At 35.3% G+C, this 23,834-nt stretch overlaps 1 protein-coding gene across 15 annotated transcripts in view; it reads right to left on the reverse strand.

Annotated features, from left to right (window-relative positions):
• CHD9 (chromodomain helicase DNA binding protein 9) overlaps positions 1-23,834 on the reverse strand; it is a 223,413-nt gene that overhangs the window by 127,988 nt on the left and 71,591 nt on the right. For 11 of the 15 annotated variants that reach the window (XM_055412765.2, XM_055412768.2, XM_055412767.2 and 8 more), the window contains one exon: positions 3,775-5,393. In XM_055412765.2, the coding sequence (XP_055268740.2) occupies positions 3,775-5,229 (1,455 nt within the window). In that variant the 5' untranslated portion in view covers positions 5,230-5,393. Of the gene's footprint in view, positions 1-3,774; positions 5,394-20,504; positions 22,066-23,834 lie in introns of those variants that run through there. The other 4 variants (XM_055412763.2, XM_055412764.2, XM_088830210.1 and 1 more) reach the window with 3 other exon arrangements.

Here is a 23,834-nt window from a genome sequence, read left to right on the forward strand (position 1 = left end):
ATTTTAAAAAAAGCAATTTGCCAAACAGCATAAACTATATGATCCCAACTTTGTTCTTAAAAATGCAAAAATACATAGGGAAGAGACACACAGCAGATCTCACTGGAAGCTTACAAAATGTCAACAATGGTATCTTCTTGTAGTGTTATTACAAGTAACTTATTTTTCATCTGTTTTCTATGTTGTTCAATTTTTAAATAATAATTATGTATTAAATTTTTTGTCAGAAAAGAAGCCCAATATTTTCTTATTTATTTATCTGGCCACACTGTGTGGCCTGTGAGATCTTAGTTCCTCAAACAGAGATTGAACCCAGGCCTTTGGCAGTGGGGAATTCCCCCAAATCCAGTATTTTAAAATGTGCCTTACATAGGCTGTTCAAATCTTGCTCTAAGTTTTTTTTTAAAGCTTATAAAAAAGGCAGGTTTCCTTACCTTCAGAGAAAACGAAAAAAAAAAAAAAAAATTCAAGGTAGTAAATAAAGTCATAAATTCATCAGAATACAAAAACCAACAAGGAATTATGTACAATTATATACATCCTAAAATTCTATTTCCTATGCTGATAGCTATTTTAGCTATCCCACATATCATATCTTTCACTGCTATAGAACTTTTACAGTAAATTAATTTACAAACATTGAAAGATCACACAGTGCTCCATATAGTGTTCCCACTTAACAAATAATCAGACAAAAATGAAAGATTCTGTGTCACTAAAGAGCAGTATTTATCATAAAAGAGCAAGGAAAAATTTATGGTATTATTCTCTCAATATTCCTTTGCTCTAACAACCAGAGATGAAAATAAGTTAGTATTTTCTCTACTATGTTTTGTATTTACATTTAGAAATGCTTCCTGTAGCACCTCACTATTTTCTTTTCTCTTTTTTAAATGGCAAAATTCTAGAGTCAAATATGTAAGAAATTTTCTCAGCAATATTCACTGTTTTTAATGACTGACACAGATTCTAAGATTTTGAAATTATATCCACAAATACTTGAACTCCATTGGGGAATAAGAAAAAGCAAGGCTTACAGATATTCTTTACATACTTAATACTCTCAGTGAAGCTTTTTAAAATTATAGAGTGCCATCCATGAGTTTTCCAATGATAGATTAACGAATATTTTGTTTTGGCTATAACAATATGTGTCCTTTAAAAAATTCTAATAAACCAAAAATTATGCCACTTTCTTAGTTTCTAATCTGCTAACTTCTATATACATACTTAACAATGCTAATTTGGTCTGAAATGAAATTATTGCATTTAAGCGAGAGACCAAAAAAAAAAAACAATCTAAGAAAAAATTTCTTTTCATAGAACTTGGGGAAAGCTGTAATAACACAACATTTTGGCTATGTAATAACCATTATCGTTCAGAGAATGCCAAAAAATTCTGATAAAAGACACATATGCTCTGCCAAAATTTATCATAAATTATACATATTGAATAGTTTAATTTCACATATTGGGATATCTGACATAATTCTATACATATAAAACCTATATCCAATCCCTATTAACCATATTATAATCTCCTACCTTCTCTACCAATCCATCTCTTCTCTACACCCCCACAATCAGAAACTCACAGCTCTAAGTCTTAACACAAAGAAATAACAGGAAACTTGAGAACAGACTTTCAGTAAGTCAGATAAGTATTCAAAAACATTTGCCCTTTATCGGTTTTTAAACATGTAACAAAAAGAATAAGAAGTTAGCAAAATGAAACAAACTCTGAAATAAGAAGAGGAGTAGATATAAATAAAGCCTTATGAATGAATGTATCAGTGTAGATAAGATGATTTATTAAAGGCTGATGGATTGGTGTGAAAAGAATTTCTCTCAGATAGCATTAAGGTTGAGTATTAGTATTTGATTTAGTACTAATATCTAAATATTAGTATTGGGGACTATTTTAGATATTTATAATTATTCTCCATTCATTCCAAATCTATAGAAGAGAGTCTTAACTTCTTTTTAAAGTCAGTAGAACACGTTTGGAAAACATGAATTAAAAAAAAAATCCTTAGAAAAATAAAATTAAGAAAATAAGTTAATAAATTTCAGATTTAATAACTTCAATTATATGCTGGACAAATTAATTGTTCAAACTAGTCAGAAATATACATAAAAAGTGAATAGATGATCCTGGATTTGATCAGTAGTTTTTCCCCAAGGTCCAAGATGCTTGACCCTCTTCCAGTAGAGGGAGCAAAATCATAATATTATATTCAGGCCACAAAAAAAAGGGGAGGAAGAGAATTGACAAGTTGTTTTTAAATATCCTAAATCTATTTAGACAATTCAAAAGCTGTACTAAAAACATCATGACCCACAAAGCAAAAGATAAAGATTTTATCCTTTTCAGACACTTCAAAGTTTTGAAATAAAAAACTGGCCCGTAAATACTTAATTTCAAGAATCATGCTATATTTCACTGTCTACCAAATCTCACAGGTAAACAAGGTATTAAAGCAATTTTATAAATCTTTAACAACAAACTTTCAGAAAATTGATAAAATACTACATTAAATACACCAAAAGAATTTTAAAGTAATACATTCATATGACAAAAACTATAAAAAACAAAGGCAAGAAAACCAACTGTGCTACCCTAAAACAACCTATTTCCTTTCAGTATTTTTCATATTTTCATACTGCTATAAAAAAAAGTATAATTATAAAAACACTTGTTAAGTGCTTATTATATGCTAAGCATGTATTATATGCCAGGCAGTTTTAAGCACTTTACATATTATAACTCGCTTCATTCTTATCAAAGCCCTATTATTATCCCATATTTAAAGATGAAGCAAATGAGATGCACCAAAATTATTAACACTTAATAAGTAACATGAGCCAAGATTCTAATCCAGGTAGTGTGGTACCAGAGCCTGTACTCTTAACCACTTTACTGGGATCTTAATTTTGAATTATGCTTTTCCACCATTATTAACATATTATCAGTCTTCAAAGTCTTTTTAATGCCTATAACAGTTCATCCAATATACATATGATAATAAATTGTGCTGTTTCCAATTTTCCCTTTTAGATACAGCAAGAGAAGTATCTTTGAGTATATTACTTTCACCATATTTGGGTTATTGTAATAAAGTTTTTATACTCAAATATGCCATGTGCCACCAAATTGCTTTCCAAAATATCTGTATCAATTACAAAGCTATCTGAATTCCAATATTAAGCATCAAATTGAAAAATTTTTTTTAATAGATAAAAATGAAACCACACTGCAACTGAATTATTACTAAAGTTGCATATCATTCTGAATGTCAAGTTTACTGACTTTTTGTGAATTTCAGCTTTTATATTTTATTTAATTATCAACTGAGATCTCATCAAATTATCAAATTATTTTTATAGGAATATTAACTCTATGTCCATTATATTGGCAATAAAACATTCCCAATCTATTGTTTTCCTTTTAATTATGGTTATTAAGCTTTTGTTTTTGATAATAAATCTTTCTGTCAAAGGCAATCATAACTAAAAGTTAGAAAAGATGTCTTAATATCTTATAAAAGATATAGATTTTTAAAAAAATCTAAATAATAGAAGTTTATTGCTTTGAGCAAATCAATGAAGGACTTTCAAATATAAGAATACTGAAACAATATAAATCTACGTCAAAATATGCACATTCACCTGACAGAATTATTGAGTTTGAGAAATTCTCAGTATGTCTCATATGAAATAAACTCAGTGAGTAAAACCCTCATGCTACCCCAAACCAAAATAAGAGTTACATACCTGTCGCTGTAAACACAGGCGATTTCTATCATGTAAATGCTGATGATTAGAAAGTGATGAATGCCAACTCCGAGCCTGATTGTGCAACTGAGTTTGAACCATATCAGAAGGCCGTGTTACAAGATGTGAAGTAAACTGCCGATCAAGGTCATGATCTAAAACATGACTTGAATTATCTTGCCCAAATGCGGACTCATCAAACTGGGGAAGGAGACCTTCCTGAAGGAGGTCTTCTGGGTCAAGTCCTGTGAATGGCTCACTTTGAGATTCCACTTGATGAAGTAAATTCTCTTCCAAAGATGAAAAGCCGTTAGTTTCTACATGATCACTGAAATGGCCCATTTGAGTTCCTGAGTCAACAGGATCTGGGAAGTTCATGTGCACAGGAGATAATTTTGAATTGTAATTACCCTGAGGATGTGATGAATGCAACATTTGGAAGTTATCTGAATTTAGCGATGTATTAGGATTTAGCATATGCTGAGTCGATTCTTGCTTGATTCCCCTATGAGGTGAAAAGGAATTACTCCCAGTAAAATCAGATAAAGTCTGATTTGTATGATTAGGTGCAAGAACTGCAGAGGGTTGAAGAAGACTATTTGGTGACACATGATTACTGGAAAAGGAATAATGTGAAGAAAACTGCTGTGAATTACTGACAGAACAAGAAGTCATATTTGGAGAAGGTCCATTAAAATTACCTTCTTGGTGACTGCTACACTTGAGGAAGTGTACTGAAGGGTTTGATGTTTGGGAAAATTGCTGCATCGAAAGGGACTGTTGTGAAGTAGATGCATTATTCATTTGTGGTGGATGGTTAACACTGACTCTGTGTGGACCAGAAACATTAACATCCATAAAAGTTTTAGACTGACTAAGAGAATTTTGCCCTGGGTTAAGATTATTTCTGTTTTGCTGTGAGCGTAGCGAAGTGCACTGTGTTTGTTGTTCATTGGCCTGAAATAAGGCAAAGTCATGGTGTGCCACAAAGCTTTTAGTTTGATGCATAGAGTGAGAATGTCCTGGTTGGTGAAAAGGAGACCCATTTTGATTTGAAATGCTAGTAGCTGTCTGATGGCCCCACATAGGACTGCCATCTGCTACATCTGGAAACAAACCATTGGGTTGGTTCTGGGGGTGGATTGGAGAACAATTAAACTGAGAGTGTGGCGATAACACATGTTCAGCTGGGCTACCAAAAGACTGATTAACTTGGTGAAATTTCATTGAATCAAATTGATTTAACTGTTCATAATCAGTCATCTTCTGATGTGTTGGAGTACCTTGAACATGATTCAGTGAGTCTATGTGCAAAGGTTCAAATTCTGCACCCAAGTTCAATTCATCAACTAATGAAACAGGTCCTGGTTGTACAAATGCATCATCTGGCAAACCTTCTAAGGTCTCACCAAACAGATTGGCATCATCAAAAAAGTCCATCATGGGATCTGTCATCTTGAAAACTTCAATAATAATCTGGGCTGTTCACTCCAAATGGAGTACATTCAGTTCTCTGTAGTAGATATTACTGGATCATTTCCAAAGGTCATCAACTAATCCGTAACAGGTCAATGTTCATTATTGCTCTGGATAATGACATGTCATGAAGTGTCAGAATCCTAGGAAATAAGAACAAAAGCAAAGTTTAATAATGAATATTCATTAAAGTTTTACAAACAAAGTTTATCTATGATTTTAAAAACACACAATCTCAGTGTATAGTATGTTTTGGTAGAGTAATTCATTGCAAATAGCCCAGTGATATTTCCTACAAGGAAAAAGTTGCTGCTACAGGGGACATGACTATGTATAAATATGCATTTAAAAGTAATAATATATTACTTCAGTTTCAAGTTCACATATTATAATGACAGAATGTAAACTTGAGAATGGAATATCAGACACTCCCATACCATGAAATGGCCATCACTCCCCAACAGCTCTAGCATATACAAAATATTTATGTATTACACTTGAAAGTTATGTTGTGCTAAGGTAACTGACAACAGATCCTCTCAGATTAGCAAGTATGTTGTGATCTTTCGTTCTACACCTCTTGAGCAGATAAAACTACTATTTATATTATAGAGTACACATGAAATTACAGCAAGAAGAGCAATTGTATGCAATCATGATAAGCTGGCCCTAAATGAGATAAAAGTTAGCCATCTGGTCAGCTGATAGACAACACAGACATGTGGTATGTTGGACATGCTGTATCACATGGTTACCATGGTTCTCTTGTTCAGCTACCACGGAAGATCAGCCTCCTGAGAGCCAAGCGATACAGACATCCATGTAGCAAAACCAAGCACCTTTTTGTGAGCTATATTCATTACTCTACCTCTAAGTCTCCCACCATTAAATCATTTGGAATATACCTACTGCTTATTATATTTACTAAACTGTGCAAAATAAAATGTACTGATAATCAAGCTGAGGCAAAAGCAAACAGTAGCTTAAGCTAAGCAATAAATTAGTCTTATGATAATTGCAAGAGAAAAAAAATGGCAACATTTATAAACACAGACACATCACATAAACATACGCAGAATTTACGTGTGGAAAGGATCTAATAGGTTATTTGCCAATTTTGTTTCAGGCTTTTATTATTTATTCCAAACCTTTTCAAAATTAAGTTCCGCCCTCACTGTCTTGTATACAGAACCCAAATGAAGATTCTTGCTCCTCTACATATTAGTTTATTAAAAAACTAGCAAATGTCTAAAAAACTTTCCCAGAGCTTCTATTTTGGGAGGTCCGTATTAGAAAATATAAATTTCCTAAAGAGAATGTCTGCTCACAATTTAAATGAAAAAATACTTTTGAAAATTTTCTGAGAAGGAAGAACTATGTAAATTTACATTAATTTTACCTGGAAATGGACTTATCAATCACAATGGTATACAAGTACTTTAACAAATATATAATTTTAGAAAAAGTAAAATACAGAAAAAGAGAAATTATTTTTCCAGATTTTATAACTGTGAGACTAAATGGAAAGGGTGCTATGTGCTTTAATCCGAACATAGCATTAGCCAAAAAAAAGAAAAAGAAAGTAAAAAGTAGGTTAAATCAATTCTCTGGAACATCTCTTATGTTCCACTATAGACACTAGACAAGGGAACATCTATGTATATACCTAACCTATTAATCAGAGAAAGCAATGTCCTATATTTTCTTAATGGATGTATGATCATTTACCAAGAGGGAAAAAGAAATACAACAGAAGTTATGAAATCTAGTACGTTGTCAAATATAAGGTACATTATTAGTTGATAATAACATGAAGAAATAAAACGATGACATTATATCACTTTGAATCTTTTATTTTATAATCTATAACTTTTAAAAAACATTTTTAGAAGTAGAGTTATTCTGAAGGATTTGACAATTTCTTCTTCCAAAAAGTACTCCTTTTGGTCCATAAACCACAGTGGAAACAGTGTCAGACTTTATTTTGGGGGGCTCCAAAATTACTGTGTATGCTGACTGCAGCCATGAAATTAAAAGACGCTTACTCCTTGGAAGGAAAGTTATGACCAACCTAGATAGCATATTAAAAAGCAGAGACATTACTTTGCCAACAAAGGTCCGTCTAGTCAAGGCTATGGTTTTTCCCGTGGTCATGTATGGATGTGAGAGTTGGACTGTGAAGAAAGCTGATCGCCGAAGAATTGATGCTTTTGAACTGTGGTGCTGGAGAAGACTCTTGAGAGTCCCTTGGACTGCAAGGAGATCCAACCAGTCCATTCTAAAGGAGATCAGTCCTGGGTGTTCACTGGAATGACTGATGCTAAAGCTGAAACTCCAATACTTTGGCCACCTCATGCGAACAGTAGACTCACTGAAAAAGACCCTTAATGGTGGGAGGGACTGGGGGCGGGAGGAGAAGGGGACGACAGAGAATGAGATGGCTGGATGGCATCACCCACTCGATGGAGGTGAGTTTGAGTGAACTCCGCGAGTTGGTGATAGACAGGGAGGCCTGGCATGCTGTGATTCATGGGGTTGCAAAGAGTCGGACATGACTGAGCGACTGAACTGAACTGAAAACACCTGACTGTTGCTCTGTAAAAAAGTGTAGAATTGCTGTCATTTCTTCAACAACAAATATATGAATAATTAATTTCAATAATGAATATTCATTAGAATATCACCAACTCAATGGACATGAGTTTGAGTTAACTCCGGGAGTAGGTAATGGACAGGGAGGCCTGGTGTACTGCAGTCCCTGGGGTTACAGAGTCAGACATGACTGAGCGACTGAACTGAATATTAAATTTATGCTCTGCTACTCTGTCTCTTGGCCTCTCTGCATAATCAATAACTTTTTGTTTAAAAGCCGAATAACTGTTTATCTTTTGACACCTTTAAAATAATGAAACACGTATAGTACCAATGTCGGAGAAGGCAATGGCACCCGCTCCAGTACTCTTGTCTGGAAAATCCCATGGACGGAGAAGCCTGGTGGGCTGCAGTCCATGGGGTCACAAAGAGTCGGACACGTCTGAGCGACTTCACTTACACTTTCACTTTTTGTTTAAAAGCCGAATAACTGTATATCTTTTGACACCTTTAAAATAATTAAACACGTATAGCACCAATGTCGGAGAAGGAAATGGCAACCCACTCCAGTGTTCTTGCCTGGAGAATCCCAGGGACAGGGGAGCCTGGTGGGCTGCCGTCTATGGGGCTGCACAGAGTTGGACACGACTGACGTGACTTAGCAGCAGCAGCAGTGTACACAGCCCAACTGAAGTGATGGCAACATAAATAGCTATGACCAAGTTTCTGAACACCCAACTGAGAACTACTCCCTGACAGCCACTAGGCAGACAGTGACTGAAACACATCCTAATTTCAGAGATATTAAAAGGAGAAAAAATATACATCTTAGAATTGATTAAAATAATTTCTTGAATATATAGGATCTATTACTTCAAGAGTTCAGAACTGCAAAATCTATTGCCCAATTGAATGATGAAAGTAAATTACCTGAAGCATATGACATTAGTTCATATATTTCCAATTATTGTGATCACAGTAAACATTTCCAAAGTTATACCATGTACTATAGGCTTGTACATCTGTTTTATTCTTAAGAAATAGTTAAAGGTTTTTTAGAACATTGTTCTGGAAATACGCTTATGATGTAATATTCCAATTAGAAAAGAAATGGTAGTCTTTGAATTTTGTACACTATGATAGATTATACTGTGGCAAAGTATTTTCTACTTTTATGTACCCCAAAGCTTATCAAAAATATGAGAAGTAAAAGTTTTAAATAAGAAAACAATTTTGCTGCTTACTCTTCTAACAAACACTTACTGAAAAACAACTTCCAGGCACTAGGAAGATGAATAACTGACCTCTGAAAGGAGATACAGACAAATAAATACCAATAAAATACATTACCAATATAATACAACATTTGTGCTTTTATTAAAGTACATTCAGAGGAGGAACATCTAATGAGGAAAATGGACACCTTATATCTAAGAAGATATACATTTCGTATGCGACAAGACACACGTAAATAGTCAATGTTAGTTATAAAAATAGAAACTAAAGATAAACTAGAAAAAAGTGTCCATAAAATCTATAACAGAAGTCACCTTTTCTGATTTAAAGACTTCATTCTACAACTGACACAATGCTCAATTAAGTTCCTCTCTAAATCTATCATCTTATTTCATTCTAATAAATGTACTATCTTACAAATTCATAAAAAGATCACATCAGTCCAATTTTAACTTTCTATTTAATTAAGCAAATATTATGAACTGTCCATTACATCCAAAGTAACTCTGTAGAAGCTACAAAAGCCACTACCCTCAGGAAGTTCAGAATCTGAATGGGGGAGATAAGGAGTAATGGCACAAGAAAAGCACATCATATACTGAAGAAAATATGGTAAACATGGCCTAAGAGAAGCAAGCACAAGTTTATGTATAAGCTGATTTATTAAGAGAAGAGAGAGCACACCTGGCAAGTTATTTAGGAAAAGCTTCTTAGAACAATTAGCATTTGAAGGGCTCTTATAAAGGGACTGAAAGGACAGGTCAGGCAAAGAATTCAGGAATAAAGAAACGGAAGAAAGGAAGGAAGTATATATTTAGGAGTAGTATGACCATTTTAGAGTATACAAAAGGAGAAAACTGGAAAACAGAGGGAGAAATAAAAGTTGGAGCGACACTGTAGGGGACCTTATCATTAAGTACATTAAGACATTTGGGGCACAGAATTCTAAAGTTAAAACAAGTATTCAGAATCAAAATTAAATTACTTATCTATCTCCGTTTCTACAATTATCCGATGCCAAACATGATGATCATATAAAATGGATTCAAAAATCAACAGGACAGAATCCCTGCCTTCAAAATTTTAGAGGGGAAGAAAACACATAAACAAATAATATGATATACATCTTAGCAGAGATACAAAGCATTATATTACAGCAGCATATATTAGACAGTAATTAGTTATATCCAGAAAAGATCAGGAAAGGCATGAAGAGGTAAAATTTGAGCTGGACCATAAGAGTAAAAATAAAGCCTCTAAATATGTGTTCTATAACAGAATTTACACACACATATATATATATAAACTTACTTCAGTGCTAAATTTACTTTCCTCAGTGTCTAATAGTTGCTTTTTCTCTAAAACATCTCAATATTCTCTAAATAAGTCTCAATATTTTTCTACTAAATGAATGTCTTCCCAGTAAGTTCTACATATTAATAGTTTTTCCAACTTAGTATAATCATTGATCCCTACCAAATTATTCAGTCCTCTATTATAGTCATGTCCATAGCATTTTTATACAGTATTAAATTTGTGCTGCATTAATTTTTACTTTGGGCTTCTCTGGTGGCTCAGCAGTAGAGAACCCGCCTGCAGTGCAGGAGATGTGGGTTAGATCTCTGGGTTGAGAAAATCCCCTGGAGAAGGAAATGGCAACCCATTCCAGTGTTCTTGGCTGGGAAATCCCATGAACAGAGGAGCCTGGCGGGCTCTGTCTATGGGGTTGTAAAAGAGTCAAACACAACTTAATGACTAAACAGCACAATTTTTACTTTGCTTATGAGCTCCTTACAGATATTTCATACTTGTACCTGCCGAAAATTCAGTTTAGGATTCACCTCCCTAGAGAAGGCCTCTGCCTACTCAACCCTGGTTTAGTAACCTGTGCACACAATAAATAATTTTTCATTATAATAATATACTACCTTCTCTTTCCAATAGACTCTCTACCCTTGGGAAAAAGGAACACCTTTATAACCTTTGAATCATTATTAGTATGTTGCCTAGCATGGTAGGCATGCGATGTATTTTAACTAAATCAGTGAATGACTACAAAGAAATCAGAAAGAACATGACACTTCAAACAAACACACACAAGACCTGAGTCCTGGCTCTACCACTGTCTAGCTGTATGACCTTGAGAAGATCACATACTTTCTGCTTTCATCTGTAAAAAACCAAAGAACAAAAATAACTATTCAAACTATTAACTACAGTCCTATCTGCTTCAAAGGTGTAACATAAAATACTGTCTCTACCAGCAAGCAGTAATCCCTGTTCATGTAGAGAACAGGTCTTTTACAATTTCCTCACTCTCTTGCATGGTACCTAAAATTGGCAGGAGCACAGAGGAAACACTAAAGAAGTGCCCAGAGGTGAGGCAGGACAGGACGTTATGGAACTACTTGATATCATAATGTGGCCAGAACATGCTACTAGCCAAATAGAGAGATGGTGAGAAGCAAGCAGAGGTCAGATATCCAGGCCTTTTATTAGCCCTGTTAAGAAATCTGGACTTTATCCTGGAGGCAATAGGGAACTATTTCACTGATTAAAATTTCTTTTCTGGCTTAACACTTGACGAACATTTTTACGGTAGCTACTACTTACTATTTGAAGTTATCATTGGATAGCAAATAGCACCTCTACTAATGACAGTGACCAGTATCTCAAAGAATAAGATGATAATGATATTAGTCATTTTAACGATTTTTCCTGGGATTCCTCTCTATTTGCTAGATGGGATGCTGCCCAATTCATGAATCATTTAATAAAGCTAATTAGATCTTTTAAAATTAAAAAAGAGAATATTCTTATTTGGCAAAATAAAAAGCTGACAAACTGGAGTTTGCCATTTCTTTGTTAAAAGAAAAAAAAGGTCTGTTGATGTCTAGAAACAAACTCTTGTTAAGGCATTCAGACTATGCTTGAATACCTGTTCAAAACTTCAAGTCAAATTTTCTCCTGCCTTCCTAGGCATTTATTTTGAGATTGTTATAAAATAAATCTAATTGTGACAAACCTTCAAATTCTTGAAGATTTATGTCTCCCTTTAAAACTTCTGTTTTCAAAGCTATTTGCAAAATATTCCAGCTTATTGAAATGTGAAAATTTTTATCTCAAATGGTTAAAAGGTTTAGTGTTAAAGGGATAAACCTTCAACTACTGGCCACATATTACTAATTTCCTTAGGGTTTCTATAGTGGTATTAAGGATACGACAGATAGTACAGAATGTGACAACGTTTACTAGCCTAATACTAGTAAATTTATGTGATAATATACTAGTAACTAGGTGAAACCACACTGAAGTAGTACTAATTAATTTTCCAACAGTGTATCACAGAAGGCCTATCATCAGCTTGCCTGAGTCAGCTTAAACCAAGGTATAGAAACTTTGCTTAACAAGGTGATTTTAAGTTGCAAGGCAGCCTTAATTACAATAGTTAACAGAACCAAGATACAAAACAATCTCAAGAGAATGGAGCAATAGATCAAATCTAATAATTTTCAATCCTGGAGTTCTGTTTTCAGTGCAGATGACCAACTCTAAAAGAATATTCAGGTTGCAAATTCTACAGAGGCCAGGCGGCTGACATAATGAGAGAAGCTGGCCAGAAGAGAACTATGGCTAGCTAAAAAGAACAAAGGGGAAGCCACTTGTCAGTTTCAGTTAATTGTTGTTTCTAAGCTGTAAGGAGGAGCTGGAAATTCATCCAAACTTCTTTGGGAAATTCCCTGATTTTTAAATGCTGATAACTAATTCACACTCAATACTATAAATATATAAAGTCTCTGTATACTATTAAACGTATATATGTGTGTACATATATATGAACTCTCTTTGTACTAATGTCTGATATTACTGTGGTCTCAATAAAAATTTCAATAGTTTTTTCGAGAGGCAGACAAGGTGTTTCTAAATAGACAAAAAGCAAAACCAGGAAAAGATCTGAAAAAGAAGGACAACCAGGAAGAACTAATCCTACTAAATAGTAAAGCATTATAAAATTTCATTTTTCAAACACTGTGGTATTAACACATGAGGAGCCATACAGATACAGTAGAAAGTGATTTAGTATCTCAAATTGAAGGGAAATGAACTATAAAATAAACAAGACAATTGGATGGCCACCTGGAAAAAAGTTAGAGCCATTGCTTGTTCTCAAACCAAGATAAATTACAAATGGATCAAAGATAAAAATTTCAAAAAAGAAATGCCATGAAAATACCAGAAGAAAACATGGACAGAGCACCTTATTTTCTATTTATGGAACAAAATACAGATGTCATTAAAGAATCACCAATTAGATTACAGAAATTTTTCATAAAGTTTTATGAAAAGATCCATAAATTAGGGAATTTCCTGGTTGTCCAGTGGCTTTCATTGCCAAGGGCATATGTTCAATTCCTGCTTGGGGAACTAACATCCTGCAAGATGAGTGGCAAAAAAAAAAAAAATCACAAATCAGATTATAAAAAAAATTAGCAAACTGATCTGCAACTCATTTACCGGTGAAGTGCTCATCTTTCTTTAAGGCTGAGCTGAGCTCACAAGCTGACCAGGGATGGAACCTGGGCCCACTGCAGTGGAAGCAGAGTCTTAACCACTGAAATACTTCAGGGAATTCCCTGAGGTGCTTATTTTTAAATATATCAAGATTTCCATAAAATACTAATAGCCTATTAGAAAAAAGGACAAAGGATACCAACAGTCAATTCATATTCTTATTTGAAATAAGAGAATGTCAATTAGAAGTACACTTATATACCATCTTTCACCTATCAGATTCACAATTCCAAAGTTTAATAACATACTAGTGAAGTTAAAAAAAACATTTTCCTACTAATGCTGTGAAAGCTAAAATGGTAAAACCCCTAAGGAGAGAAATTTGCTAATATCCATAAATATTTCAAGTGCAGGACTTCCCTTCCCCAGTGGCACTGTGGATCCAAATCCACCCGTCAATGCAGGGGACACAGGTTCCATCACTGTTCCAGGAAGATGCCACATGCTGTGGGGCAACTAAGCCCATGTGCCGCAACTACTGAGGCTCACACTCTAGAGCCCATGAGTTGCAGCTAATGAAGCCCCTGTGCCTACAGCCTGTGCTCTGCAACAAGAGCAACCACCACAATGAGGGGCCCATGCACCACAATGAAGAGCAGCCCCTGCTACCCCGCACAACTAGAGAAAGCCTAACGAAGCAACGAAGACGCAGCACAGCCAAAATAAATTTTTTTAAACAAGAGTACTAAAATATTTCAAGTGCACATACCCTCTGACTGAACAATTCTCTTCTAACAATTTATTCTATAAATATGTCATGTATGAGTGAAATGGCAGATGCAGGTATTTATTACTTGCTCCAGCAAAAGACTGAATATAGCCTAGATGTCCAACAACAGGATGCTGGTTAAACAAAACATAGTATTCACTTACGCCAGTAACACCAAACCTGGGTGTAACTTTCAAGCTTGACTGAAGAAGAACACAGACAAAATGGGATATACTCAGAGCACAGCAAGGAGACTGGTGAAGTTACTTGAAACCATGCTTCTCAGAATCCCTCTTCTCAGTACTCGCCCCATTCTAGACATCCTCCCTCGGTAAACGCATGCTCTATTATCTATATGCTGACAACTTCAAACTTTATGTCCAGTACCATTTTTTCAGCTGCCTCCTGGACTTGCCCACAAGTATAAACTAAATAGATTCAAAACCAATCATTCTTCTAAAATCTTTCTCCGACATGCTTTATTTGGCTAGTGGCACTGTAAAATCAACACTTCAGCCCCAAATATCCTCCCAGTGTAACTCTATCCTGCACACTGTGACCAGAGTAAGTTTTGTAAAACAGAGATTTTATGTTAGTTGCCAGTGAAAACTTATTGTTCCCTAATGCTAAATATACGTCCTTCAGAGTTTTTCTCATCTCCAGCTACCACTCCACCATCTCTCCACGGCCTCCACAATCTAATCACACCAATCTACTTCTTATCTAACACATTCTATTGTTCATTTTCCATGCTATTACTCATGCCATCTGTAGGACCCCAAATGGCTGATCTAGAATGATAAGATACCAGGAAACTATAGGGGAGAGTATTTTGGCCCAGTATAAAAAAGGAATTTAAAATAGAGCTATCCAAAGACAAAGATAATGAGTTCCTTATTACTAAAGTTACATATTCCAATTTTTAACAGACTAACCGAGACCTCAATAGAGATACTGAAAAGGAGTCCAGTAGCATATTGTAACTGACTGGACAAGTCTTAAAGTTTCTTCTGATCACTGATCATTTAAGAATCCTGGCATTTGAGAACTCCTGGTCTTAATGCAGTACTTCAAAGTTACTTATTAGTGAGTTTCAACAAGGTTTATAGGCATACAGACCAATCTGTACTACATCTTTAATTGATCTAAGAATTTCACAGTAAGTACCTCAAATCTTATGATATGAAATTACAAAAAATTAGGAAATGCATTTTCCCCAATATCAAGAATAGACTAGGATGCCCACTTTCACCACTTCTTTTCAACATTGTACTGGAAAATTCACTCAGACAAAATAGAAAAAAAAAAAAAAAAAGGAAAATTAAAGGCATCCAAAGCGGAAAAAAAGAAATACAATTATCTCCATTCACAGATAACATGATTTTACAGAAAAGTACAAATAACACATATACAGAGTTCATAAATGAATTTAATAAAATTTCAGAATACAAATCTATGCAGAGAAATCAGTTGTATTTCTATACAGTAGCAATCACCATCCCAAAAAAGAAATTAAGAAAACAATTCCATTTACAATAGCATTTTAAAAAATACTCAGGGATGAAGCATTTAAATACTTATTTAAATACTTTTTAATATCATGTAAGATGTGGACACTGAAACTACAAAACAGTGCTGAAAGGAATTAAAGTACATCTAAATAAATAGGAAGACATCCTGTGAATAATGAAATCTAAATAAATCAAAGATATGAATGGAAGACTTAATGTTGTTAAGATGACAGTACTACTCAAAGTGACCTACAAATTCAATGCAACTCCTATCAAAATCCCGATGACATTTTTTGCACAAATTCATATTGAATTTCAAGGGAACCAGAATAGCCAAAACAATCTTGAAAAAGAACAAAGCTAGAAGACTCACACTTTTCAATTTCAAAACTTACCTCAAAATCACAACTATCAAAACTGTGTGTTACTGACATTAGGCCAGACAAACAGACCAATGGGATGGACCTGAAAGCCCAGGAATAAACCTTCACATGTACGATCAACTGAGTTTTTGACAAGGATACCAAGACCCTTCAGTGGGGAAAAACAGATTCTTCCACACCTGTAAAAGAATGAAGCTGAACCCTTACTTTATACCATATATATAAAAATTCAATCAAATAGATCAAAGATATAAATTTAAAAGCCAAAACTATAATGCTTGAAGAAAATATGGAGGCAAATCTTCATGACTTTGGTTTTGGCAGTGATTTCTAAATATAACACTAAAAGCATAGGCGACAATAAAAAAAAAGGGTAAATTGAACTTCACAACAATTGAAAATTTGTGCATCAAAGGGCACTATGAATAGAGTGAAGACAACTCACAAAATGGGAGAAAATATTTGCAAATCATATCTAATAAAGTTGCAATACTCAGAATCTACAAAGAATTCCTACAACTAAATACTATAAAGACAACCCAACTTAAAGGAATGGCCAATAAATACATGAAAAGATAATAAACATCAGTCATTAAGGAAATGCAAATCAAAATCACAAAGAGGTATCATTTCATACCTGCTAGAGATGCTATAAAATAAGAGAACAAGTGTTGAGGAGAATGGAGAAACTGAAACCCTCCTACATTGCTCGCAGGAATGTAAAATAGTACAGCCACTGAGGCAGAGTATGGCAGTTCCTCAGTTAAACACAGAATTACCATATAACCCAGAAATTCTATGCCTTGGTATCCAATATACATTCAAAAGAATTAAAAACAACGACTCAAACAGATATTTATACAGCAGTGTTAACAGCAGCATTCTTCACAGCAGCCAGAAGTTGAAAAAAAACCCAAATGCCATCAAGTGATAAACAAAATCTGGTAAAATGGAGTACTATTCATCCACAAAAAAGGATGAAATTCTGATACCTGCTATAATAGGGCTGAACCTATAAACACTGTGCCAAGTATAAAAGGCAGACACAGAAGGAAACACGCAGTATGATTCCTTATATGAAATATCTAGAATAGGCAAATTCAAAGAAATATCAGAGGTTTCCAGGGGCTGGTAAGAGGGGAAAAGTAGGGAACTATTTCTTAATGAGTAGAGAGTCTCTCTTTGTGGTGATCAAAAATGAAAAACTGGAAATAGTGCTGATGGTTGCACAACACTGTGAAAGGAAATGCCACCAAATTGTATACACAATGCCTAAAAGGGTCTGCTTTATGGTTTTATATAATATATATATAAATCCCCCATCACACACACACACACACACAAAAGCCAAGCATGCTTCTTCCTCAAAGCCTTTGCACTTGCTAAATAGATTCTCCCCTCATTTTATGTAAATGATTTTCTCAAAATAACTTTCTTGGTAAGGTCATTCCTGACCAATCTATCTAAAATGTCAGTCTCCTCCAACACTTCATATCTCTGCCCCTCCCTTTATTCGCCTTCAGTTCAGTTCAGTCGCTCAGTCGTGTCCGACTCTCTGCGACCCCATGAATCACAGCACGCCAGGCCTCCCTGTCCATCACCAACTCCTGGAGTTCACTCAAACTCACGTCCATTGAGTGTGTGATGCCATCCAGCCATCTCATTCTCTGTCGTCCCCTTCTCCTCCTACCCCCAATCCCTCCCAGCATCAGAGTCTTTTCCAGTGAGTCAACTCTTCGCATGAGGTGGCCAAAGTATTGGAGTTTCAGCTTTAGCATCAGTCCTTCCAATGAACACCCAGGACTGATCTCCTTTAGGATGGACTGGTTGGATCTCCTTGCAGTCCAAGATATATTTTTCATATTTATCTTGTTTAAAGCTTATGTTCTCCAGAAAATAAACGTTCTAAGAGGTCAGAAATCTATCTTTACCTTACAATAAATAATTAAAAAATACTTATCCATGGAATATGCACATAAAACTTTCTATCTGGGTGAGGAGGCAAGGAATGCAATGTAAGGCAGAAACTGCTTTTGTCCTTTTTGAAAATCTTACATGAAACTTTCTAAAAACTGGCATTAGTAGTTATCTGGACAATGAGCTTATGGCCTATTTAAAACTATTTTAAATTTTTTTCTTCTAGTTTTATTGAGATGTACTTAACACACAGCACTGTGTAAGTTAAAGGTGTACAGCAAAATGCTGACATACATCATGAATGGTTATTACGTTAAGTTTAGAGATCACTCATCATCTCACATAGATACAAAATTGAAGAAACAGAAAAAAAACCTGTGATGAGAACTCTTAGCATTTACTTTCTTAACTTTCATATATGACAACAAACGGACGAGTTAATTATTTTACCATGAACCTTTTGATGGCCTTCATCCAATTCCCCTCCCTCCAGCCCCTACTCCTGCCTCTGGTAACCACAAATCTGATCTCTGAGTTTGTTTGTATATTTTTTAAGTATAATTCACCTTCACTATGTAAGTTCCTGTTACACAACATAGTCTTTTTCTGTATATTTCAAAAAGATCACCATGTTAAGTCTAGTTATGACGTCACCAAAGATATTGCTTGGTTAACTATTCCCCAAACTGTACACTTCATACCAGTGACGATTATTTTGCAACTGAAAGTTTGTACCTTCCAATCTCCCTCACCTTTTTTTCTCCCCACTTCACCCATCTTTTTGGCAACCACCTGTTTGTTCTCTGTATCTATAACTCCAGTTTCTGTTTTGTTATGACTTTTGTTAGATTCCACATGCAAGTAAAAGCATATAGTAACTGTCTCTTATTTCACTTAGCACAATGTCATCCAGGCCTATACATGTTGTTACAAATGGCAAGACTGCATTCTTTTTTCTATATATACCACATCTTTTTATTATCTATTCATCTATTTGATGGGCATGTGGGTTGTTTCCATATCTTGGCTATTATAAATAATGCTGCAATTTACACAGGGGTACACATATCTTTTCAAAAAATTAATGTTATCTGCAAAACACAAAATATTTTAAAGTTTTAATTGTTGTAAAATGCACATAAAATTTACCATCTTAACCATTTTTAAGTGTACAGTTCAGTAGTTTCAAACATAGTCATTTTGTGCAACCAATCTTCAGAATTTTTTCACCTGGCAAATTTGAAATCTTTTCTGTTTGTTTAAACAACTCACTATTCCCCGTCCTCCAATCCCAGTCCCCTGGCAACATCATTTGCTGTCTGTTTCTAATGAATTAGACTACATTAGATATCTCATACAAGCAGAATCATACAGTATTTGTGGATATGTGTGTAAGAGGCTTATTTCACTCAGCATAATGTATGCAAGATTCATCCATCTTGTAGCACATGTCAGAACGTCTTTCCTTTTTAAGACTGAACAATATTCCATTTTGTGTATATTATGGTATGTATACATTTTATGTATCTTACGGTTCATGCTGCAGTCCATGGGGTAGCAAAGAGTTGGACATGACGGAGTGACTGAACTGATGATTCATTAAAAATTTTTCCACTGTTTTTCAAAGTCTTTGTGAATAAGAAGCATGAGATGCTATAGAATCGACCCTGTGTAGTACACTTAAGCTATTTTATGGGAAGTAGAGTAAAAGATGTCAGCATACCAAACCCCAAACTGAGACCTAACCTGCTCAGGGCTAACCAAAACATTATACTGTGAAACTGATGAACATCAACTGTGTCTCTGCTTAATTTACCTGGCAGTGGCTTATAAGCCTAAACAGAAATTTTCAAAGTAAACTAAAAGGATTCACAAAGAAAAATTTCCTTACCCAACACTATAAACTAAAACCTATTAATATTATTTGTTTTCTTCTATATAGAGACCAAAATTCGAATTCCTGGAACTACTTAAGTGTGTGACAGCATATTTAACCATCTGGCCCCCCCAATTTCCTTGTCAATAACAGGCTTGGACTGAATGCTTATGAAGGTGTCATTAATCAACACTGTTCAGTTCAGTTCAGTTCAGTTCAGACTTGGTTAATTTTCTACTTACACTTTCACAAAACACCTACCCTAACCAAACTAGAGATAGGAGGGGGAAAAGCTTAAAATTTTCTTTATGGAATAAATGCAAGGAAGATAAAAAGTAGTGGCCTCTATATTCTAAAATATTTAGATTGGCCAAGTTTGTTCAGGTTATTCCATACTACTTTGTGGAAACAACAAACTTTTAGGCCAACCCAATAAACATTTATGAAAGTTAACTTACTTAAAACACATTTATTTAAAATAAAATTTTATTTATTTATTTGTTGCTCCTGCTTGGACTTTTCTCTAGTTGCAGTAAGCAGGGCCACTCTCCAGTTGCAGTATGTGGGCTTCTCACTGTGGTGGCTTCTCTCGTTGAGGAACACAGGCTTCAGCAGACTTGGCACATGGGCTTCAGCAGCTGCAGCTCCCAGGCTTCAGAGCACAGGGTCAGTAGTTGTGGCGCATGGGCTAGGCTGCTCGACGGCACGTGGGATCTTCCCAGATTAGGGGTCAAACCCGCATCGCAGGTGGATTCTTTACTATTGAGCCACCAGTATTGGGAAGCCCCCAAAATACCTTTCAACTTTTAAAAAAGTTATTTTTTTCCTGTGAAGACATCACCCATGATGTTCTATACTTAAATTCTAAAAACAAATTATGCTACAGAAGATTGTTCTAACCTTCCACTATTTGCAGGAATATCACCGTCCTCACTGAAAAAGATTTTCAGGCTAATTTGACCCTATTACATAACAATATCAATACTAGCAAAAACTAGAACAGAAAGATAAACTAACTTGTTAATAGTTATACAGAAGGGTATCCTTAAAATTTTTTCCCAGTAGACAAGACAATTTAGGTTGTTTTATTAATGTACAACATACTAAATCATCACAGAAGCCCACATAAGAAGTTGTACAAGTCATGTATTCCAATCTCTATTACCTTGCTTATACAACTCTATTAAATACCACCCTTACCTCTTTTCTCTGTATACTTGGTATGTTTCAAATTAACTGCATTAGGCATCCATCCAGCTAATTAGTTACAAAATAAATTAGATTACTACTCAATAAGAAAAATCTCTGGCAAATACTGATCGGCCAGAGCATAGTTGAAGAAGATCAGTTATGAGTTCAAATTCTAACTGCCATTTCTAAGCTTTACAACCCTCAGTGGTTCTTCGAAATTCTTTTTCCTCACCTGACCTTCCACACTGCAGGGTTCCTGCAGTGTTCAGAAGGAGGAAGTCTAAAATGTAGTAAGTGTTCAATAAATATGTATTTTCTTCTCACTGATCTGTAGAACTAGGAACATATATCAAGAGTCTATGTTGCCTTAAAGAAAAATTAGTAAGAGCCTGTTACATCTGATTGTACCTAGTTTCCAACTCATTTAAAAAAGTATTTATACTAACCAACAGTATCATTATATGCCTAAACTCATCTCCCAATATATTTGCTTGCTCATTACATTCCTTTGCACTTCCCTGGTGGCTCAGGTGGTAAAGCGTCTGCTTACAACACGGGAGAGACCTGGGTTCGATCCCTGGGTCAGGAAGATCCTCTGGAGAAGGAAATGGCAACCCACTCCAGTGCTCTTGCCTGGAAAATCCAATGGACGGAGGAGCGTGGTAGGTTACAGTCCATGGGGTCGCAAAGAGTCGGACACAACTGAGCAACTTCACTTTACATTCCTTTGCTGAAGATATCACTGTCTCTCCACCTGTTTTTGCTTCTATTTCCCCATAGGTAATCCATGACTGAGGCTTTCCAGGGGCTCAATGGTAAAGAATCCACCTGTAATAACAGGAGATGTGGGTTCAATTCCTGGGTTGGTTAGATCCCCTGGAGAAGGAAATGGCAACCCACTCCAGTATTCTTGCCTGGGAAACCCCATGGACAGAAGAGTCTGGTGGGCTACAGTCCATGGCATTGCTAAAGAGTCGCACCTGACTTAGCAACTAAACAACAGTCCATGACTTAACCACACTGAAATGCTGCTTGAATTCATCAAATTTTCTCACATCTCCGTTAAGACACACAGGAAGTTCTCTTCACCTATATCACTTCCACCATCCCTGTTCCTTCAGCTGATAATGCTCTGATATTAAACTCAAGTTCTGCAATCTCTAGGAAGCTAGTACATGGTACACACACACACACATAGAGCCCTCTAGAAAGGTTAAGCATTCAATTTAGGGTTGGTTTGTCTTGAGTTTGGGGGGCCATGCCACGTGGCATGTGGATCTTAGTTCCCCAACCAGGGATCGAACCCATGTCCCCAGAGTCTTAACCACTGGACTGCCAGGGAAGTCCCAAGCATTCATTTTTTGGATTCCACACTTTACACACTGCATTATCATTCTTGGTCTACTTGCCTGTCTTCCCTACTAATTAAGAGGAGTGTGGAGAATGGTTCTTACTCATCTTTATCCCAAACATCTAGTGTAATTCCTGTCACATAGTAAATCCACAAATGTGTTCAAGAATTCAATGTCATAACATTGAACAAAACAAAACCTTTCAATTCTTAATAGCTGCGCAAAAAATGAGATTAAAAAGCATTCTTTTAAGCAACAATATATCATTTTTATGACCTGAAGTATGCCTCCACTGGACTGCACTTAAGAGTCGCATACATGAGAATGCCTCCAGTGATCCAACTGAAGCTTAATGCCCAGTTATCCCACAAAGCATTCCGCCTTCATTGATAAGTTATTCTGCAAGGGACCCTATAACACAGCAAGTAAAAGTAAGGGCTCTGAAGAGACTGGTCAGCTTTATCACCTGTTGTATGTGTGTATTCAGTTGCTCAGTCGTGTCAGACTCTGCGACCACAGGGACTGTAGCCCACCAGGCTGTCCGTGGGGTTTCCCAGTGCAGAATACAGAGTAGGGCTATGTAATCTTAAGCAAGTCACTTAATCATTTTCAAGCTCAGTTTCTTCATCTGCAAATGGGGAGTGTAATATAATCATATCGATCTCTTAAAACTGTAATAAATAACCCACAAAAAGTACTCTGTAAATGCTGTTTTCAAACTGTGCTCTCTAGATTACTGGGTAACACTTAGCCAAAGGAAGGAAAGGCTTTAGACTACCCCTTCCCCCATTTCTTCCCCTATAAGATTTCGCCCTGCATATTCTTTTATTTTACAGATTAAGCTTTCAAGTAGGATATTTTAAAAACAAAGCATTCCTTGGTTTAAAAGAACTCCAACTACTAATATAAACAGCACTCAAGTAATGCTTATATTAACATCTCTGGTCTGTAGATCACCACTTACTAAATTCAATTACTTACTCTGTAGGCATTCATACTTAATTTAGTGTTCGTTTACATCTCACAGAAAGAAAATCTTTAAAAATACAATCTCATCTCTACTCTTGGTAAAAGCTAACTGGGAAAATTAATTTCAGGCTGATACTGAAGAAAGATTAAAACTTTCCTGTTTGCTACTGAATCAGGTTAAGTTGTTTAATTAAGTGGTCCTGAATATTAGTCTTACTCATAACCAAATTAAGTGTGTGTGTGTGTGTGTATATATACTATTAACATTCAAAACAG

This window comes from Moschus berezovskii, chromosome 22 (genome assembly GCF_049115385.1).
Source record: "Moschus berezovskii isolate FMDL1 chromosome 22, NW_MosBer_1.0, whole genome shotgun sequence".
NCBI lineage: Eukaryota > Metazoa > Chordata > Mammalia > Artiodactyla > Moschidae > Moschus > Moschus berezovskii.